Source organism: Vicugna pacos, chromosome 3 (genome assembly GCF_048564905.1).
Source record: "Vicugna pacos chromosome 3, VicPac4, whole genome shotgun sequence".
Classification (NCBI taxonomy): Eukaryota; Metazoa; Chordata; class Mammalia; order Artiodactyla; family Camelidae; genus Vicugna; species Vicugna pacos.
The window spans coordinates 92,106,618-92,125,487 of record NC_132989.1 but is presented as its reverse complement, the minus strand read 5'-3'; the positions used below and the strand labels follow the sequence as shown (position 1 = coordinate 92,125,487).

At 38.1% G+C, this 18,870-nt stretch overlaps 1 protein-coding gene across 2 annotated transcripts in view; it reads right to left on the bottom strand.

The window, feature by feature from the left end:
- Positions 1 to 18,870, bottom strand: part of MROH2B (maestro heat like repeat family member 2B) — a 59,504-nt gene that overhangs the window by 30,431 nt on the left and 10,203 nt on the right. For both annotated transcript variants that reach the window (XM_072958743.1, XM_072958744.1), the window contains exons 6-18: positions 17,843 to 17,997; positions 15,587 to 15,727; positions 15,121 to 15,213; positions 14,964 to 15,033; positions 13,751 to 13,864; positions 11,617 to 11,690; positions 9,893 to 10,015; positions 8,581 to 8,694; positions 6,769 to 6,922; positions 6,581 to 6,621; positions 5,818 to 5,959; positions 5,218 to 5,261; positions 3,241 to 3,348 (exon numbers count right to left, since the gene is read on the bottom strand). In XM_072958743.1, the coding sequence (XP_072814844.1) occupies positions 3,241 to 3,348; positions 5,218 to 5,261; positions 5,818 to 5,959; positions 6,581 to 6,621; positions 6,769 to 6,922; positions 8,581 to 8,694; positions 9,893 to 10,015; positions 11,617 to 11,690; positions 13,751 to 13,864; positions 14,964 to 15,033; positions 15,121 to 15,213; positions 15,587 to 15,727; positions 17,843 to 17,997 (1,373 nt within the window). The remainder of the gene's footprint in view (positions 1 to 3,240; positions 3,349 to 5,217; positions 5,262 to 5,817; positions 5,960 to 6,580; positions 6,622 to 6,768; positions 6,923 to 8,580; positions 8,695 to 9,892; positions 10,016 to 11,616; positions 11,691 to 13,750; positions 13,865 to 14,963; positions 15,034 to 15,120; positions 15,214 to 15,586; positions 15,728 to 17,842; positions 17,998 to 18,870) is intronic.

The window sequence follows — 18,870 nt, the reverse complement described above, 5'->3', positions numbered from 1 at the left end:
AGAAGGAAAGTCACATAAAAACTCTCACATGCATATTTTTACATTGTGTCTTTAGTAAGGAACTCTGAGTAAGTCAGGAAGGGAAAGCTCATCATGGAGGCAGACTGGTGTGTGAGCAGGTGGGGAATCACTCTGTGGCTTCCACCTCCCTTATAGGTGGTGAGGATGTGGGATTCATCATGTTAGCCCTACCCTGGTTACTTCTGCAGTGTCAGGATGGAGAAAAGACCAGTAGGACAGACATGGCTTCCTGTTACCTTTCATTAGAAGCCATGTGAGATGTAGAGCTTTGAGTAGGGGAGTGGGGCAACCCAGCAGGGGCTTGTGTTTGAACACTACAGCATACGCTGGGTTGGAAACAGGTATATGTGCATGTGTGCATGGACAGCTACATAGCACCAGATTGGCATCTCTTTATTTACAATGTCCCTCTTGTTACACACAGATGAAAACCTGGCCAGTTGGAGGTCTACTCCAAGGACCCTGCAAAGCTCAAAGGACGGTAGCTATTGAGTGGTCATTCTTGATCAGAAGGCATCTATGGCACAGGAGGAAAGGAAACTCTAGCAGTAACAGATGAAGTCAGATGAGCACATCCAGGAGAATCTGTACCCATTATCTGACTTGGGATGAGAGGGGGATATAAGGTGATAAAACAGGTGGAACAACCACCAAGGTAAGAGTGGCCTCGATCAGAATAAGAATCTGACAAGGTAGCACCCAATCCACTCTTGGTCATTCAGGAAAAAAGATCCCATGATAATGGAATCATAATGAGGAAAACTGCGTACACCACTGGAGTAAATATTAATGAGGAACAAAACTGCTAGAGTCTATTTAACTCCAACTTGGGAGAAGTTCAGAGAGTCTGGAAAAGTCTTGTGCTGCAGAAAAAATTGATTCCATGAAGGGAAAGATATGACTTATGGGTGAAGGGTTAGCCTCAGTGCCTCCCGATACTGCTGACCTGTTGTTTCTCTGCTGAATTTGGTCAGATTCAGCGAATGGTGCATTCCTACTTGAGGTCTTGGCTGAATCCCAGAATTTCTGTGAATCCCATAAATCACAAACCTAGAACTGGGAAAGAAATGTGGTCAATCTGTCTCCATCCCTGGCCTCTGGGCTGGCCTTGTGACTTGCTTTGGTCACTAGAATGTGGCAGAAGTGACAGTATGCTTGTTCGGAGTCTAGACCTCAAGACACCTTTCATACTCCATCCCTACCACCATGAGAACAAGCCTGAGCTAGCCTGGGAGATGAGAGACTGCAAGGAGCAGAAACAAGCTGTCCTAGTTAAGATCATCCCAGACCAGTCAATCCCCAGTAGCCCCCAGTGAGACTAGTTGAGATCAAAAGGCTGCCCATTTGAGCCCCGCCCAAACTGTCAACCTGAAAAATTGTAAGCTAATTAGGTGCCTGTTATTTTAAACCACTAGTTGGTTTGTTATGCTTCTAAAGCTCCTTGGTACACTCTAACTTTTCTGGTGTTAAGTATAAGAGTTGAGAGCCATTTAGGCAGCTATTGGCATGAATTGCTCTGCCTACTCATACCACCATTATCCTGAACTAATCTTGTGGGTCTGGAAGCTGTTGGATAAATGATATTACACGAGAGGCACAAGGCTGGTTTGTGTATAAGAAGATGAGGCATTGCTCACCAAATCTTCCTGATGGATGTGTCTGTAGGTGGATGGACCAATTTGGAGCATCAGTACTCTGTACCAAATTAGAGAGTCAATCAGTGAGGGGAAATTTAGAAAATTACATAGAAGAGTTGCAGGTTGATAATAAAGAATTTGTGGGAAGAGACACTCAATACTGGGAACACTTAATGACTTAGGAAATATTTTTCCAGGAAAAAATTTTTAAAAATAACCTAACCACAATGAAAACCACGATCTACTTCTTACTGAACACACATCACATGACAGGCACATTCTAGGGACTGTATATACTTTATCTCATTGAACCTTCATAACACTACAATTCTCAGAAGTGGATAGCATTCCCATTTTATTGGTGAGTATACTGAGGTCCCAGAGAGGTTAAAAAATTTACCTGAAACTACAAAGTAATGTAGTAAGCAGCAGAAACAGGAATCAGTAACACCATGTGGAATGGATGGTTACAATGTGGAAGGTTTGGTAGAGGTCATATGGAGACAGAGGAATGAAAGAACTCATCTTTGGGCATTGTTTCTCAAGTTTAAAAAAAATTGTAATAAAAACAGAGTTATCATACGATCCAGTAATCCCAATCCTGGGCATATATCTGGAGAAAATTCTAATTTGAAAAGACACATGTACCTCGATGTTCATAACAGCATTATTTACAATAGCCAAGACATGGAAACAACCTAAATGTCCATCGACAGATAAACGGATAAAGATCTGGCACACACACACATATGCACACAATGGAATACTACTCAACCATAAAGAAGAATGAAATAATACTATCTGAAGCAACATGGATGGACCTAGAGGTTATCATATTAAGTGAAGTAAATCAGACAGAGAAAGACAAATATCATATGATATCACTTACATGTGGAATCTAAAAAAATAATGATAACACAAGTGAACTTATTTACAAACTAGAAGTAGACTCACAGACATAGAAAACAAACTACAGTTACCAAAGGGGAAAGGGAATAGGGAGGGATACAATAGACGTTTGGGATTAACATGCACATACTACTGTATCTAAAATAGACAAACAACAAGTCTACTGTGTAGCACAGGGAACTATATTCAATATCTTATAATAACCTATAACAAAAAAGAATCTGTAAAAGAATATAGATGTATAACTGAATCACTTTGCATGAAACTAAGAGGTTGTAAATCAACTATACTTGAACTAAAAAAAGAATTGTAGTATTATTTCTCATAGCCAGCTTCACAAGAGTGACCCAGTGGAAACTAAGACATAAGCTGGCATTAAACCAGTGCTACGGTAAGGGGGTGCTACTTGCTGTCCAGTATCCAATGTTTTCTTCCTTCTCTATAACAGAACCCTCAAATTTGAGTCAGGCACATATTTGTTTTGAAGGCACTACGCAGTTTTCCTTGCAAATAGGTGCAGCCCTGTAACTTTTGGTCATACGTAAGGTGAAGAGATGGTAGCATTTTCTCAACCATTTTCCCCTCCTTTTGGTTGCCGTGCAGACAAGTTGGAACTTGAACAGCCATTTCAGTTCAGAAGTAGAAGCTAAGTTCTCCGAGCTGAAAAACCAACCTTCTCAACGGAGGTGTTGCTGTAACTGTCCATTTGCTGTTTGAAATCCCGAATCAGTTGGATGGTCCAGGCTACGTCACTGATCTTCCATAAAGATTCTTTGAGCAACTGTTGTAGGAAGTGAAAGTCAGATATGACTGTAACTGCTTAATGTGCTTTCCTGGTACTTTTTTATTACAATATCTTCTAAAAGTACAAAGTCAACGTTAAATGGGATTATTCCTTTTCCCATAAAAAACTGATTACTTTGGAACTTTCCCTTTTAGTTTATTTTAGAAGCTGTACTCTGTTATGTTCCAAATTCCTATTAAGAATAAGGTACATGAGAAGTGGCAGTAACTTTGTGTAAGTGCCTGACTTTTTCCTCTTAAATAAAAATTGCTGAAAGACTTCAAATAGGAATGAATCCAATCTGAAACTTAAATTGAAGTTAATGTTTTTCAAGGTTCAAGTCAATTTGGAAAAAACTCCATTTGTCAAAGTTAGTTTATTTTTATTACATGTTAAGAAAAAGGACATTTGTGGCATAGTGAATTAAATGCCTTGAAAATCCAATTATATGTACAAGCACATGTTGTCAACTTCAGGAGTCACAAAATATTCCTGATTTCACCAACTGTTTTGAGCCAAGGCCACAATCATTTGTCTGCACCTGTGTCCTTCATTGAACAATACCTAAAAAGTTGTTTTTGTCTTTTTGGAGGACAAAATCCACTGCAATTTCTAAGGTCTATGATTTCTCTTGTGTTTTTTCTAAGCGTAAAAATGACATAGTGTCAAAGCCAATGAAAAGATTTGTATGTATTTTCTTAATAGGAACTCATTCAGTGAACTCTTTAAGGAGAAGGAATTAAGCAGCCTCGGCGGTTTAAGGGAAGAAAACAAATGCAGACCGTTTTAGAAAAAGAAGCCTCGAAGTATACTCAAGATTGGAAGAAGGAAAAGAATTGATCTTAAGATTTCCCTGTAGAAAAAGAACTTTCCTTCCTAGTAAGAACAGTTATTTTAAAAGGGTGGCAGGGGAAAATAAGGTAGATATTTTGAGAGAAGGAAAGTGAGATAAAAGAAGCACGAATATAGGAGGAGAGGTGAGTCTTAGAATTAGGGACCAGGAAATGTAGAGCAGTTGCTTTCAAATCTCATTTTGGGTAAGAATCACTTGTGGGAGTCGTCAAGACACATGAGCTCTCAGGTGCCCCTCTTTGAGATTCTGCTTTTGGAAGGGGTGGTGTTGGGATATGGAGGTGCTGTGGAGAGGTCACTGAAAACTGACACTTTTAAGAAGCCATAGTTAATTCCTGTATCGGTAGCTTATGAACCAAAACTCTGCTGGATTAAAATCTCCCTGCTCCTGGGCTCCCGTGAGTCCTTGAAATCAAAACTCTCTCAGTAAAGCCAATGTCCATCCAACTCTTGTGTGCAGTTTACCATTTGGGGGATTTGGCATTGTCTGTGGCACTGTTTAGTTGTAAAGGTCTAAAAAGCTATGAATGAGAGAAAAATACTTTTCTGGAGAAGGGTTACAATGTGGCCTTTTGGTGTTTAGATATCAGGAAATAGATGGCGAGATGCAGAAAGAGGAGGAAATGGAATTATATTTAGGAGTAAAGAACCAGAAATGATGTTAATCTCTGTTTCTTTATATAAATGGTAAAATAATGCAATTACAAGGAGAGGGGAAAAAACCCTAAAAATTAGAGAAGATTTAAGACAGACATGGAGAAAAATACTATAAAGTGAAATCCTCAAAGCTGTCTGAAACTCTGAATCAAATTGAAGACTGAAGATTGTTGCTCAAATTTCAGTGATTCAAAGAGCATAATTCTAATGTGATCATGTCTAACAGTCTAGTGTTTTTCTCAAGAAAAGGAAATGCTGTTTCCTGCCCTTGGGAGTCTAACTCCTTTTAGTTAAGACAGGTAACTTTCGGTGGTTTCATCACCCTTTGTCAGCAGTTAGTCTAGGAGCCACCCTTACCTGAAGCAGCATGGTCTCCCATAGCACAATACTGGTGTTCTTTCCTAGAAACAGAAATTGATGCAATAACTGCAAAAACAAATCAAGACAATTTTCCCCTTGCCAGGTCCCCAGTGGATGCTAGGTTTCCATTTCAAGCTTTCTTTCTATGCAGGATGGTTATTTCAGATTAAATTTACTATGCTGGCAATTTTAAATTGATAGTTAGCTCGACACAGGCGCTTCAAATTCATGATAAAATCTGGGCTTTTTGCCAATTGCAACACTAACTATTGGATGACCATATTTCAATATTCTAGCATGAATGAACAATAAGTTTTTAGAACAATACCAAAAAAGAGCTTCTCTACATATAAGAAAAAGACCAGAGCAAAAGTAAAAGTTCCTGCTGAGTATATAACCCACCAGGTCCTCTTGTAGTGTTAAGTCTCTCATAGAGAAATAGAACATAAGGAGTCCGGGAGAAAATGCAGCTGTTTAGCTTGCATATCAAGTTCGTTGTTTCTACTGCCTAAAATGAACAACAGTGGCTTAAGACATTGAAGTGCTTCTTTGTGTTCTTGCCACCTTGGGTAAAGGCCTGATCCCACTCCCTTATACCTTCCAGAGGCTGCAGGAGCTCAGGTATGCGTGTTTTCCACAGCTCTACCAAATTTGGGTGAATTATCTCAGGCAGTATCTTCAAAAGTCCAATTGCACCAGCACCACATAATTTCCCTAAACTGGCGAGCATAGATATTACCTGGAGGATAGAAGAGAAAATGCTAATCAACTCAGAGCTATTTATAAGGCTTACCTAGCTTTTCCTTTTTGATCATTGTTCTGGATTCTCTTGAATCTTTCATTAGATGATCTTTTAACAAATCGTCACAGTCTATTCTTACTTATTCTGGAGCAAAGCTAATAAATACTTAGACAATCCATCTGCCCAATTTTCTCCTGAGGATAAAGGTGAAAAAACACAGGGAAACCATCAACTAAAAATAAATGAAAGGTACCAACACTTAGATGTATCTGTTAGTGAAATGAGGGCATGTGGACACGGTGCTTGAGTGAATGACACATATGTGGCCAAAAGGAGAGAGAGAAACGTAAACAAACAGATGTGGAATTTATTTGAATGGTTCGTATGAATCAGATTCAGTCTATGCTTATTTAAAATTATAAATAAAGTTTAACAAACATTTCAGTTGCAACAAAATAAATCTTCATGAGTGTCATTAGTATCGCAGAACATTTTTATGCCATTTTAGTGGTTCTTTGGGTTTGGAATATCTATGTAATTTTAGTAGCGTTTATTTGGAACTGAATGATCTATATTGGTTTCAATCTATCTCACATTGGTTTTTCATAACTCACTCACCAGAAGTCTGGCCAGCAGCTGTTGTGGTGAAGGAAGTTTCACTAGAAAGAGAAAGCAATTTTCATTATTGCTTGTGGGGGCTAAGAAAATTTAGATTGGGGTCAGGTAAACGAGCAAAGCCATGTGGCCTTTCTGGAAATGAGTCTCTCAGGAGAGAAAGGTTTTGCTTTGTTTTTGAGAGTACCAACCAGCTCCTGTAGAGATGACGAGGGCTGTTGACTCCTTGTCATTCTTCTTCCTCTCCTCTGCCATGAACAGAATTCTGATGATATTGAACAGGTATTTCAGAGTTCCCGTATATTCTGCAGGTACCACAAAAGTCAGGATTCTTGGCCATAGCACCTGTAGAAAACATAAGGCAAGATGCAAGGATTACTTATGCTTTTCCTTTATTCCTCCTTGGTCCGCCGTGTGTTTCCCTCAAATTTGGAAAAATTTCTCTCACTTATTATTTTGCTTTTCAGGCCAAATCAAAATGAGATCATGAAATACAGTCTCTGCACGGCGCATGAGCTTTCAGGTGCTAGATTTCGTGAGCGGTGGTCAGTATTTCTCCATGGGGTTGTTGCTGGAATTTGGGGCAGGACAACTCTTCATTGTGGGTCACTGCAGGAAGTGCCAGCACCACTCACCATGTGCTGGTAAGCCCCTTGTTGATGTGACGACCAAAAATACCCATGTATTTCTCCAGACTCCAAGACTAGAGTGAGATTGTCCAAAGTGAGGATGGGATGGACAGTGAACGGGCAGCTGTCACTGTCCAGGCTTCAGGTGCAGATCTTCTTGCTCCGGAAACCTGCAGCACCTAGTTTCTTTAGTCAGTATTTTTTTTAAATTTATTTTTATTAAAGTACAGTCAGTTACAATGTGTTAATTTCTGGTGTACAGCACAATGTTCCAGTCATGCATATACATACATGTATTTGTTTTCATATTCTTAGTAAGTTTTAGGTCCTAATGGAAACCTAGATGTCAGCTTGGACTCTCCCCTTTGTCTTGTCATCTGTATTTAATCACCAAGCCTAGTCCTTTTTTCATTGTAAGATTTCTCACGCCCTTCCATATTTTCCCTCTTGCTATTATGACCCAGTTCTGGCTCCTATGAACCTCATCTGATCTCAGTCTCTTTATGCTTTGTCTACTCATGCCCATCCATTGATTTCCGACAGTCATCACTTTAAAAGTTCAGCCCTTGCTGAAAATTTTCAATGGCTCATCAAGGACAAGGTAGAATTTGGCATTTCAGACCCTTTAGAGCCTGGCCCTTTGTCACAGACTATTTTTTTCATTATTTCCTACTAGATCAGAATTTCCCAAACTTTAGTATGCACCAGAGATGTTGGAATTCATTTGCATGCAGATTCATGGGCCCCATGCTCAGATATGCAGACTCATTTAGGGTTGGTATGTGGCCTGGAAGTCTGCATTTTAAATAAATACCCCAGATGATCCAAGAACCACATCTTAAAATACCATCCTAAATAAGGCCTCAGAGCCACTTAAATTGGTCTGTTGATTGTCTCTGGGCTGTGCCATGTATTTTTGGTCATTCAATCCTTTCCCAAGTTGTTCTCCTTAAGGAAAATGCAGATTCCAAGGTTCTTCCCCTTGAGGTCCAGGTCATATCAGACCTCCAGAGAGACCTGAGAAAGTGTGCTTTTAACACCTTCCCAGAGGAATGGGGAAAGGTTAGTATTCATTGTATTCAAATCATCAACCATTACCTGACAATATGTCTAAGTATTTTAGGGAAGAAGAGAAATAATATATTAAGATGCTTATAAACGGCCATTTGCGATCCAGCTATAAAAGACTATTTAATATCTGTTTTTGAGGAACTACTATGTGCTGGCACTGAGCGTGCCGATATATTTCCTTTAGTCGGAGCTTTGAAGAGCTGCTGACACGTGGAGCACAAACTCGTATCTTCACTCCCAAGTGCACAGAGCTTCAGAAGGGTCATCAGAGTAACTGATAAGTGGAGACAGAAGACCCCTTACCTGAGGCATGCCAATGACCAGTGGGTCCAGGGTTTTTAAGATCTCCAAGCTTGTTTCTTGGACAGATTTCTCTCCCTTTTCATTCTCCTGGGAGTTAGGTTTTACTGGTTTCTCCTTTAAGAAAGATGAAATAGGTGACTTGTTAATAATCCCTCCTGTTGGTCCTCCGACCTTACTTGGATGTGGTCTCAGGCTTTGGGGTGGGCTCATAGAACCCAGCGATCTTGGTCTCAGTATCTGATCCGTGTTTTCAAGTGCTCCTTGAGATCGTCATACTAAGTGAAGTAAGCCAGACGGAGAAAGACAAACATCATATGATATTATTTATATATGGAATTTAAAAATGACACAAACTTTTAAAAAAACAGAAACAGATTCACAGACATAGAAAACAAACTTATGGTTATGGGATGGTGGGGTGGTGGGAGGGAAAAATTGGGAGTTTGGGATTTGCAGATACTAACTATTATATATAAAATAAATAAACAACAAGGACCTACTGTATAGTACAGGGAATTATATTCAATATCTTGTAATAGCCTATAATGGAAAAGAATATGAAAAAGAATATATATATATATATGTATATATGTATAACTGAACCCCCTTCCTGATCACTGGAAATTAACACAACTTTGTAAACCGACTATACTTCAATAAAAAAATTAGAAAGTAAAAAGAAGCAATGCAAGAGAAAAAAAATAAAGTGCTCCTTGGAGGAATGGGTTAGAAAAAAGACCCCTGGCTAAAGCAGAAAAGCAAACATGAGGAGCCTTAAACTTCAGATATTCCCTTTTTCCCTCTGGCCTTTCCCCATTTTCTCTGGGGCAAAAATTTCCAAAGACACTGCTTCCTAGTGGAGTGGACTGTAGCTCTGGTTGCAATGAACTTGCTAAGATCACTGGTCTCTTACACACATGTTTTTCAGGCTATTCATTGAAAGGAACCAGTGCAACAGGTGTGGATGTCTCTTATTTTCTAGAAACAATTACCTTTCTCTGCCCACCTCCAAACCATCCCCAAACCTTTTGAGGCCAGGTTGCTTCCTCCTTAGGGAAAACTGTGATTTAACCTCCCTTGCATTTATTATAAGTTAAAAATGGTATCAGTGAAAGGGAACTGGAAACACTAGAAGCTGAAAAATCTATAAATAAAAATGATAAGACCGAAATACAACTTCTAAACCAGTCAACGAATTGAACCACAGTTTTTTTGTTTGTTTTCTTTCTTTCTTTTCTTTTTTTTTTTTAAATCCAGCTGAGTCAACTGCATTTATCTCAGGGCAGAACTCAAAACGGCTCCCTCTTCATACCAGATTCTTGGTGGACATGGCAAACTGGGAGAAGACGTAATCAATCAGTGGCCATCCTTCCCGGGCTTCAATGTAGCATTTTTCACACATGGTTTGGATGAGGAGGAGGGTGGAATTCCTCACCTAGAGTAAGGAAACATTCACAACATTTTTCTCTGTTCGGCAGAATGAAAATCTAGATTCTCCTATTGTTTAACCTTCATGGATTATTCAGGGAGAATCTTTCCAAAAAAGAGTATAAATTGAATGATGTGAATAATGATAGATGGAGCAGGAAGTAAGCTATAGGCTATGACTTAGGGGTCACTGGAAAAGCTCTCTTTAACCCAAATCTTTCTCCTTATTCCCAAGACATAGCCTCTACTACTACATCCTTTGAAACATTAGCAACTTTGGACTAAAACCTTGCCTCGCTTTAAAAATCCTTATTGGAAGAGAGCACATTTAAATAAAGTTTCACGATTCCTTATTCACAAATTCAAACTCCGAACAAGTCTGAAAACTTGGATTTTGTTTCTTAAATGTGTTCCCATCTCATTGGTGGCAAACCCCAATCTGAATGGTTTCAAAGCTATTTGTAGTCTTTACGTATTTTATGAAGTGTGGGTATGCATACATTTTCTTGAAGAAATATCAATAGGTTTGACAGCGGGCCACAGTCACAGTAATGTTTTTCTAACATCTGAAAAATTGTGAATTCTGAAATACATCTGGCCCTAGGGATTCGAATAAAGGTTTATGAACCTGTGTTACAAGTTTTTGATAATTTGGCTTCGATTAGTTTATTGGATTGCTTCCCTGGAGGATAGAAAGCTCAGATCTAATTGCTTAGTGAATGGGTCTTTTAATGGAGGGTGGGAAGAAAATAATATTTTTAAACAGGAAGGCAGGGCTGCATGGTGGCAATTAGCAGTTAGCATACAGGCACTCAGTGATCGCCCTAAGTGAGGAGACAGGTACATCTCTGTTTTTGCCTGAGGAGCTGGCCTTCCCTAACGTTTCTGTGCTATTTTATTCTACTTTAAAATCTACTAGTAATTCTTTGATTGGCTTGGCCAGTTACTGGGTCAGGCCTTTATATTTAATCACTCCATTGCTGTTTATTGCATAGCTTTGGTTATTTTAACCGCAGTTAGTTGGTGACTAAAGCCTCTAGGGGAATTTTCTCCTCTTCCTTGCTTCTGTGTAGGGCTTTGATCCAAACAAAATATGGTTTTCATACAAATAATACAACAATTGCTAATTTAAAAAATTGTTCCTCTACAAATTCTGTCTTTTCTAACATGGAATACTTTAATCAAATAATCAGGAAATATTGAGCAATCTACTCTGTGCAAAACTTGCTCTAGGTGCTCCCTGAGTGGAAAACAGGGTGTCTATGCTCAGAACAAAGTTCAAGGGTTATTCTTTTCTAGAGGAAGATATGTTATCTTTATAATGAACAATTAATTTCTTAACTATTTGAAGTCTATGGCATGGTGATGTTCAGGGCAAAAATCTTTGTTTTTTCCCCTTACAGAGAAACCCTTGAATTAAATGTGCTTTAGAACTTCACTTTGATATAGCTTATCTTTTGGGGAAAGATACAGTTCTTTTAAAAGGAGAATTGATCAGTGAGCTCTTTATAAAGCATTCTCATAAGCAGATCCTTAAATAATCAAAACCATTTCATTTACTCCTTAAACTGTCATTATCCAAATAAAAGCCCCCATTGATCCTCTTACTTTAATACTGAGGTCACCCATGACGACTTTGACTGTTCTTTCAATTGAAGTGATATGATCCCTCAACTTGGGCTCTGAAAGAGGGAGAGATTGAGAGGTCTGCTTCAGTAGCAGTACAATACATTTGGATCGATGAAAACCCATTAGAGTTATAGTATGTAACTGCAAAGTCTCTGATCCTTAACCTTTTATGTTATTCAGTTCCCTCCTACCCTCCCCTTTTCCAGCTCTTTAAAGATGTTGATTGCTGTTTTTTGGGTTCTCTATTACATTTTGTTTCATCTTGTTTAAAATGTTAGATTCTTAAGTGGCTTCAATACATCATGCCTAATGGATCGGCTTTAAATTTTATAGACTACTTCATGTTTTTTCTGCCAATTCTCCAATAAATCTCAGGGCAAGCTGAGTTTTTAAAAACTATTATAATGCAGTGCAAAAATGAATTATCATACTGTATTAAATCCAAGATACCAATTTTATGAGGCATCATTATTTTATATTGCACCCAAAGTGAAAAACTATAGTGGCTGATGATAATTAAAGATGCTATCAATTATAAGATGCATCCCAATAATAGGGAAGTACGTACTTTATGAGCAAAAATAAACAAATGGGATCTAATTAAACTTTAAAGCTTTTGCATAGCTAAGAATACCATCAACAAAATGAAAAGACAGCCTACAAAATGGGAGAAAATATTTGCAAATGATAATACTGACAAGGGACCAATTTCCAGAATATACAAATAGCTCATACACCTTAATATCAAAGAAAGAAGCAACCTAATCTAAAAATGGGCAGAAGACCTAAACAAGCAGTTCTCCAGTAAGAACATACAAATGGCCAACAGGCACATGGAAAAATGTTCAGCATCACTAATTGTCAGAGAAATGCAGATCAAAACTACAATGAGACATCACTTCACACCAGCCAGAATGGCCATCATTGAAAAGTCTACAAATGATAGATGCTGGAGAGGATGTGGAGAAAAGGGAACTCTCCTACACTATTGGTGGGAGTGTAGATTGGTGCAGCCACTATGGAGGACAGTAAGGAGGTTCCTTAAAAACTGAAAATAGACTTACCATGTGATCCAACAATCCCACTCCTGGGCATATAATTGGAGAAAAATAAAATGAAAAAGACATATGCACCCTAATGTTCACAGCAGCAATATTTATGATAGCCGAGACATGGAAACAGCCCAAATGTCCATCAACAGATGACTGGATAAAGAAGATGTGGTACATATATACAACAGAACAGTACTCAGCCATAAAAAAGAATAAAATAATGCCATTTGCAGCAATATGGATGGACCTGAAGGTTGTCATTCTAAGTGAAGTGGGCCGGAAAGAGAAAAAAAATGCCATATGACATCATTTATTTGAGGAATCTAAAAAATAATAAAAATAATAATATAGACACAAATGAACTAATTATTATTTATAACTAAGATGATTGATTTCTTGAATATGTGTAAGCACACTTGACTGTCCTTTATGATTGGATTACTGAATTCTGTTGATTCTTATTTCGTAGTTGGCTTTATTCCTTTGATAACTATGTAAGATTAAAAAGCTAAAGCTCTAACCTGTTCTTAGAAACAAAGATCAGTCCATACATGTAAACTAAAAAAATGTGCAGTTCACTGTATATATGTATTTACATGCAATATAATGTGTATGTGCAATCAAACTATAATAATTCTACCTAATAAAACTGAAAAAGAAAAAACAAGAAAGTATGTGCTTTTTGGAATTAGATATGAAAATTTACTAAATTGTACTTTTTTCTAAATTTACTAATTTTTGGAACATTGTGCATTCTTTCTATGCACCCCCTGTTTATTGGCCCACTTAACCAGCTTACTGGTGTTCTTAAATTCTGAATTCAATTCTCAAATATTCTACTCATCTAATGGGTGCATCCATAAATATCATGAAATAAGCGAGGTAATTGGAAATGCCTGTTTAAAAGTAGTAGATTGTAGACAACTAAGAAAACAGGGCTTCATTTGAATATAATGTTCTATAAACATTCCAAAGACATAGGATAAACTTAGAGAATGCATAGGCTTCAGTTTGCTTCTTTGTACAAAACAGACCCCTCTGGCTTCCTCATGATTGCTCACCCTCAGCACTGATAGCCGATCTTAACAAAGACAAGATTCCCGTACGAATGGCTTCATTATTACTTCTCATCTGTTCATCAAAAAATTCCATCAGGTCTGCTGGGCTGGAATGGGCTGCAAGTTTAAGAAATACAGGCATCATAAGAACTCATTTTGACCTTAGGTAAGATATTTGTGAATGGGAAGAGGATAATTCTATGAGGAATGTCAAAGTCACCCTTCAGCTGGTAATTGAATTAGTTTTGTATCCTGACCCTGGAGACTTGGTGCTTCTTCTACAACCTATATCAGGTATTCTAACCTGGTAGTGGGTGGGACTCTGATGTGAAAGCAAGAAGGAAAGGGAGAGAATGAAGAAGGAAAAGAGAGTCAAGGAACAGATACTAAGAGATGACAAAGAAGAAAAAAGGGTGACTTTGGGTTTGACAGAGTTTCAAATAATCTCAAATACCAAGAAAAAAAGCATTTCCTAGCCTTAGGGTTACCAACTCATACTGGTTTGCCTGGAAATAAACCTATGTACATATGGTCAATTAATTTTCACCAAAGGAGCCACGAATATACAATAGCGGAAAGAATAGTCTTTTCAATAAATGGTGCTGGGAAAACTGGGCAGCCACGTGAAAAAAAATGAAATTGGATTTACACCAAACACACAGATTAAAACAAAATGGATTTAAGACTTAAACGCAAGACCTGAAACTGTCAAACTCCTCAAAGAAAACATAGGGAGTAAGCTCCATGACATTGGTCTTGGCAATGATTGAATTTGATGCCAAAAGCAGAGGCAACAAAAGCAAAAATAAACACATGGGACTAAATGAAACCAAAAGGCTTCTGCTCAGAAAAGGAAACCATCAACAAAATATGAAAAGGTAACATATGGAATGGGAAAAAATATTTGCTGACCATATATCCAGTAAGGAGTTAATGTCCAAAATATGCCTGAGATCTTTCTGGTTTTAGAACTGAAAGTTCTATTTCCCTGGAAGTCCTTTAGTCCCAGACAGACCAGGATGACTGGTCAGCTTACCTATAGCGCTCCTCTTAGGAACAGGTGGAATGGGGAAAGGCGCAGACTACTGTGAGTTGAAAAAACATTTTGTGTGTATGTGTGAAAGTGACAAAGTGACAGTTTGCACACACTGCATCCTTGTCGTCAGCATCACTTGGAGATATTTTAATTAAAAGCCCTCTGGATGCTGGGTCCTACCTAGAATGAGGAAACAGCTTGAAGCTTCAATTTCATTTTCTGTTACTGGCGGCTCTGGAACTCTGCACACCTGGATGACAAAAAATCAGGTGGTAGGTGTTAGAAACAGAAAACTGGTGAAAATGAAACAATCAGATTTGACCGATGGTCTTCTTACCTGGTGGAGTAAATTGATAAAGATAGTTTTTTTCAAGGCTTTTGGAAGACCAACGTCATAAAGGACTGCTGCCGTCAGTATTTGTCTTAGACTCTGGGAAAGAAGCTCTCAAAGGTTAGTTGGAGGCTGCACACGAAGCAGCAGGACAGGATGTGGAAGGCAGACAGTTACATTTTGTGAGGAGAACACACCCATACATAGCCTTCCTGTGGTTACCAGATTTTTGTAGTGATTCTGGCCCCTCTACCTTGTTCAGTGCCCCAGCAGCTTAAGAAGAAACTCTTTTCTGGAGTCTCCACCCTCCAGCTATACCCAGCTCTTCTCTACTTCATATTTCGCAAGACGTATATAAGTTCAGCTGCCCAAACAGGTCTTTAAGTTCCTCAGGCCCTCTTACAACTTAATATCCTCTAGGACAATTGCTGGTCAACTATTGGCATCAGTTTCTTTAGGGTGTGGTGCTCACCTGAGTGATGTGGAAATCGATCTCTTTGTCTTTATACTGGTCCAGGAGCCAGGGGACCTGGCCCAGGGCGTATTCACAGAGGTCTTCCCGGTGGAGGAGCAAGCTCACTGCGGGTCCGTGAGCCCTAATGATGGCCAAAGTCTGCAGAGGCAGCAAACAGATACCGTTTCTAATACTTCATCATGCTTTCTGTACATTTCTCAGAATACCAGGAGCTTTAGATACTTCCCCCCAAAAAACTTCCTCCACTGCTTTCAACCAAGAAAGTTTTCTTTAAAAAATGTTTATGTTCAGATCATTGTATGAGGTAGAGTTTTTATATTTATATTTATATTTTTATCTACATCTATTATCTATATTGATACTCATTTCAGTATTTGCCCAGCTCTTCTGTCACTTTCTTTTTCTATGTTAATAAATTTAAAATTAAAAAAAACTTTGATTCCATATCATTTCGACCCCACTATTATCTTCATCCGATTCTATTTCTCTTTCTTTTCTCTCAAAGCAAAGCTTTTTGAAGGAGTGTTCTGTCATTGCAGTCTCCACTCCCCGCCACCCGTTTATTTCTCAATCCACTATAACTGGCTTCTGTTGACATGAAAAATGAACAAGTATAAAATATAAATGCAATATGTAGTGATGATAAAAATTTAGAAATTACAAAGATTAAGATGAAGCAGAAAACATGGTTCCCACGGCACTCACAGATAAACACTATGTGGTGTAATTTCAACATGTTATTTCCTTATTTGACTTTTCTTTTCCATATTTTCTTCTATGTATTTTAATTTCTTAAAGATTGACACCACTCTTGATAGTCCTATATTCTGCTTTTTTCTACCTAATATTATATGATTTCTTTTTCTATTAGCTACATTTTGTTGTATGGCAAACTACCTCAAAACTTAGTGGCTAGTAATAATAACCATTTATTTCCCTCGAGACTGTGTGTCACCTGGGAGGTTCTTCTACCACATTTCCCAGCAGTGGACACGTTTAAAGATTTTTCTTGCTTAAGCACTACAGAAATGGACTCTGCAGATCTGCCTTTGTTTCTTGAAAATCACTCTTTTCTCATTTTTAAGATCTCATTTTTCTTGCTTAAGCCCTTCTAAGGTTTCCTACTTCTTAAAAAAAAAAAGTCCTGTGTAGTCAAGGCTTTTATTGTGTGGCCAAGATCACCTTTTTTGGTTTCTTTTATTTCTGTTTCTTTATATCCCCTTTCCCCTGTCTGACTGCCCTTCTCCCACAGGACTTACTCAAGTGTGGACGTTACCCTACCTCCAACCTATGCTTCTGTGGGTTTTATCCCCTCTTTAGGGACTGCACCTCCTCTGTAATGGATGACTTCATGGGTTGCAAGCTCAGTTCCAATGTCACGGCCTTTCCTGTGCTTCCCTCCCTGCGCTCCCTTATTATTTTGTGTACTTTCTTATTGGCTGCCTAACTCTTCCTGTGGGAAGCCAGGAAAGTTGTCAGCAAATTCTTTGGATTTTGCTTTTGCAGAAAAGACTTCTACAAGATATTTTAAACGTTCCATGTTGGCTCATGAGTTAACTATCCCAGCATGTTAAAAAATAAAAGCTTTAATAGCTCAAAGCACAGAAAAGAAACTGAATCAGAGAAGGTAGCTGTGTTAAATCTTTTATAATATAGCAATAAAGAGATCTAAATAGGATATAATTTAGCCTACTTTAAAAAATTGTAGCTATTAAGCAAGATAAGGATGGGATTACATATGTGAATGCACTGTGTAACCTATTCTTTGTAAGGCATTACACTATTTTGAAGCAGTCAAGCTTTCTTTATATGTCATTTAAATTAATTGTGATTTTCATAGACACAGGAAATTTTGGTAGATTGATGTTTTCCTAGTCAGTGACTCAGCTCAAACATGGGTTATGATATATAAGACATGAAATAGCTGACATTCTATATAATTTTGATCACTTTAGTTATTCATTGTTCTCTCTGCACATTGGTATGTCAGTTCCATGAGAGTGGGGACTCGGGTCTGTGTCCCCAGCATGAAATGATGTCTGGCATGTATGGAGACTTAATAAATATATCGGTTGAAATAATGAGTAAATAGTGATTTGAAACAGGAAAAACAGAAGATTTAATAAGCCAGATAAAAATACAACTCATAGCTTTCCAAAAGAACTAAGATTAATTATCATGTCAAAAAGAGAAGAGGAGGTCCAATGAACCTGCAAGGATGGCTAGCTTGAGGCATGCTAAGGCCCCACTCACTTGCATAGGCGAGGTTGTGGGGACCCACTTATCCATGATATACCGGAACAGCATGAAGATCTTGTCAGAGAGTCGATTGGCATCCAGCCTGGGATAGGGAAAATCTCTCCAGTGGTTGACATATTTATAAATGGCTTTGCTGAACTTCTGAAGGGCTGCATTGAAGAAACAACCACAGAGTGAGAAAAATATAAACATGGGAAGGACCATAAGACAATATGAGAAGGGTGGATTGATGATTAGCAAATGTGTAATAGTTTCTGCAAAATCTTATGACTGTATCAAGTAAATATATAAAAAATATTCAGCCACTTTAGCGAAATGCAAATGAAAACCATGATGAGATATTACAACCTCCCATCTGGAATTGCTAACATTTCAGACAGTACCAAGTGTTGACAAGACTAAAGTGCTGCTGGAATTTTACATTCTGTTGGTGAGAGGATGAATTGATACAAACGCTATAGAAAACTGTTTGGCATGATCAACCAAAGTTGAATATGCATCACCTATGATCCAGAAATTCCACTCCAAGGCATACAGCCATTAGGCATGCATACAGATGGGCACTAAAAAACTTGTGCAAGAAGGTTCATATTCAGTTTTTTTGTAATAACCTCAAACAGACAAACAAAAGATCCAAATTTTTGTCAACAGGTAGAATGGAAAAATAAATTGTAGTATAGATATATAATAGTATACAGAAATGAAAATGGACTACAGGTACACAAAACAACATGTACAAATCTCACAAATAGGCAAAACTAATTTGTGGTGTTAGAATTCAGGACTGGTTTCCCTTCAAGAGGATGGAGAGGGTGAGGACTGGGAGAAAAGATAAGGGGGAGCTTTTAGAGTGTTAGTAATATCCAGCTTCTTGACCTGAGTGGTGGTCAAATGGATAAATTTAGTTTGTGACAACTTATCAATCTGTATACTTCTGATTTGTATGTTTTTCTCCATGTCTGTTTTACTTTAATACAATTAAAAAATCCTGGGCCTGCAAAAATATCATTTCGGCTACTTAC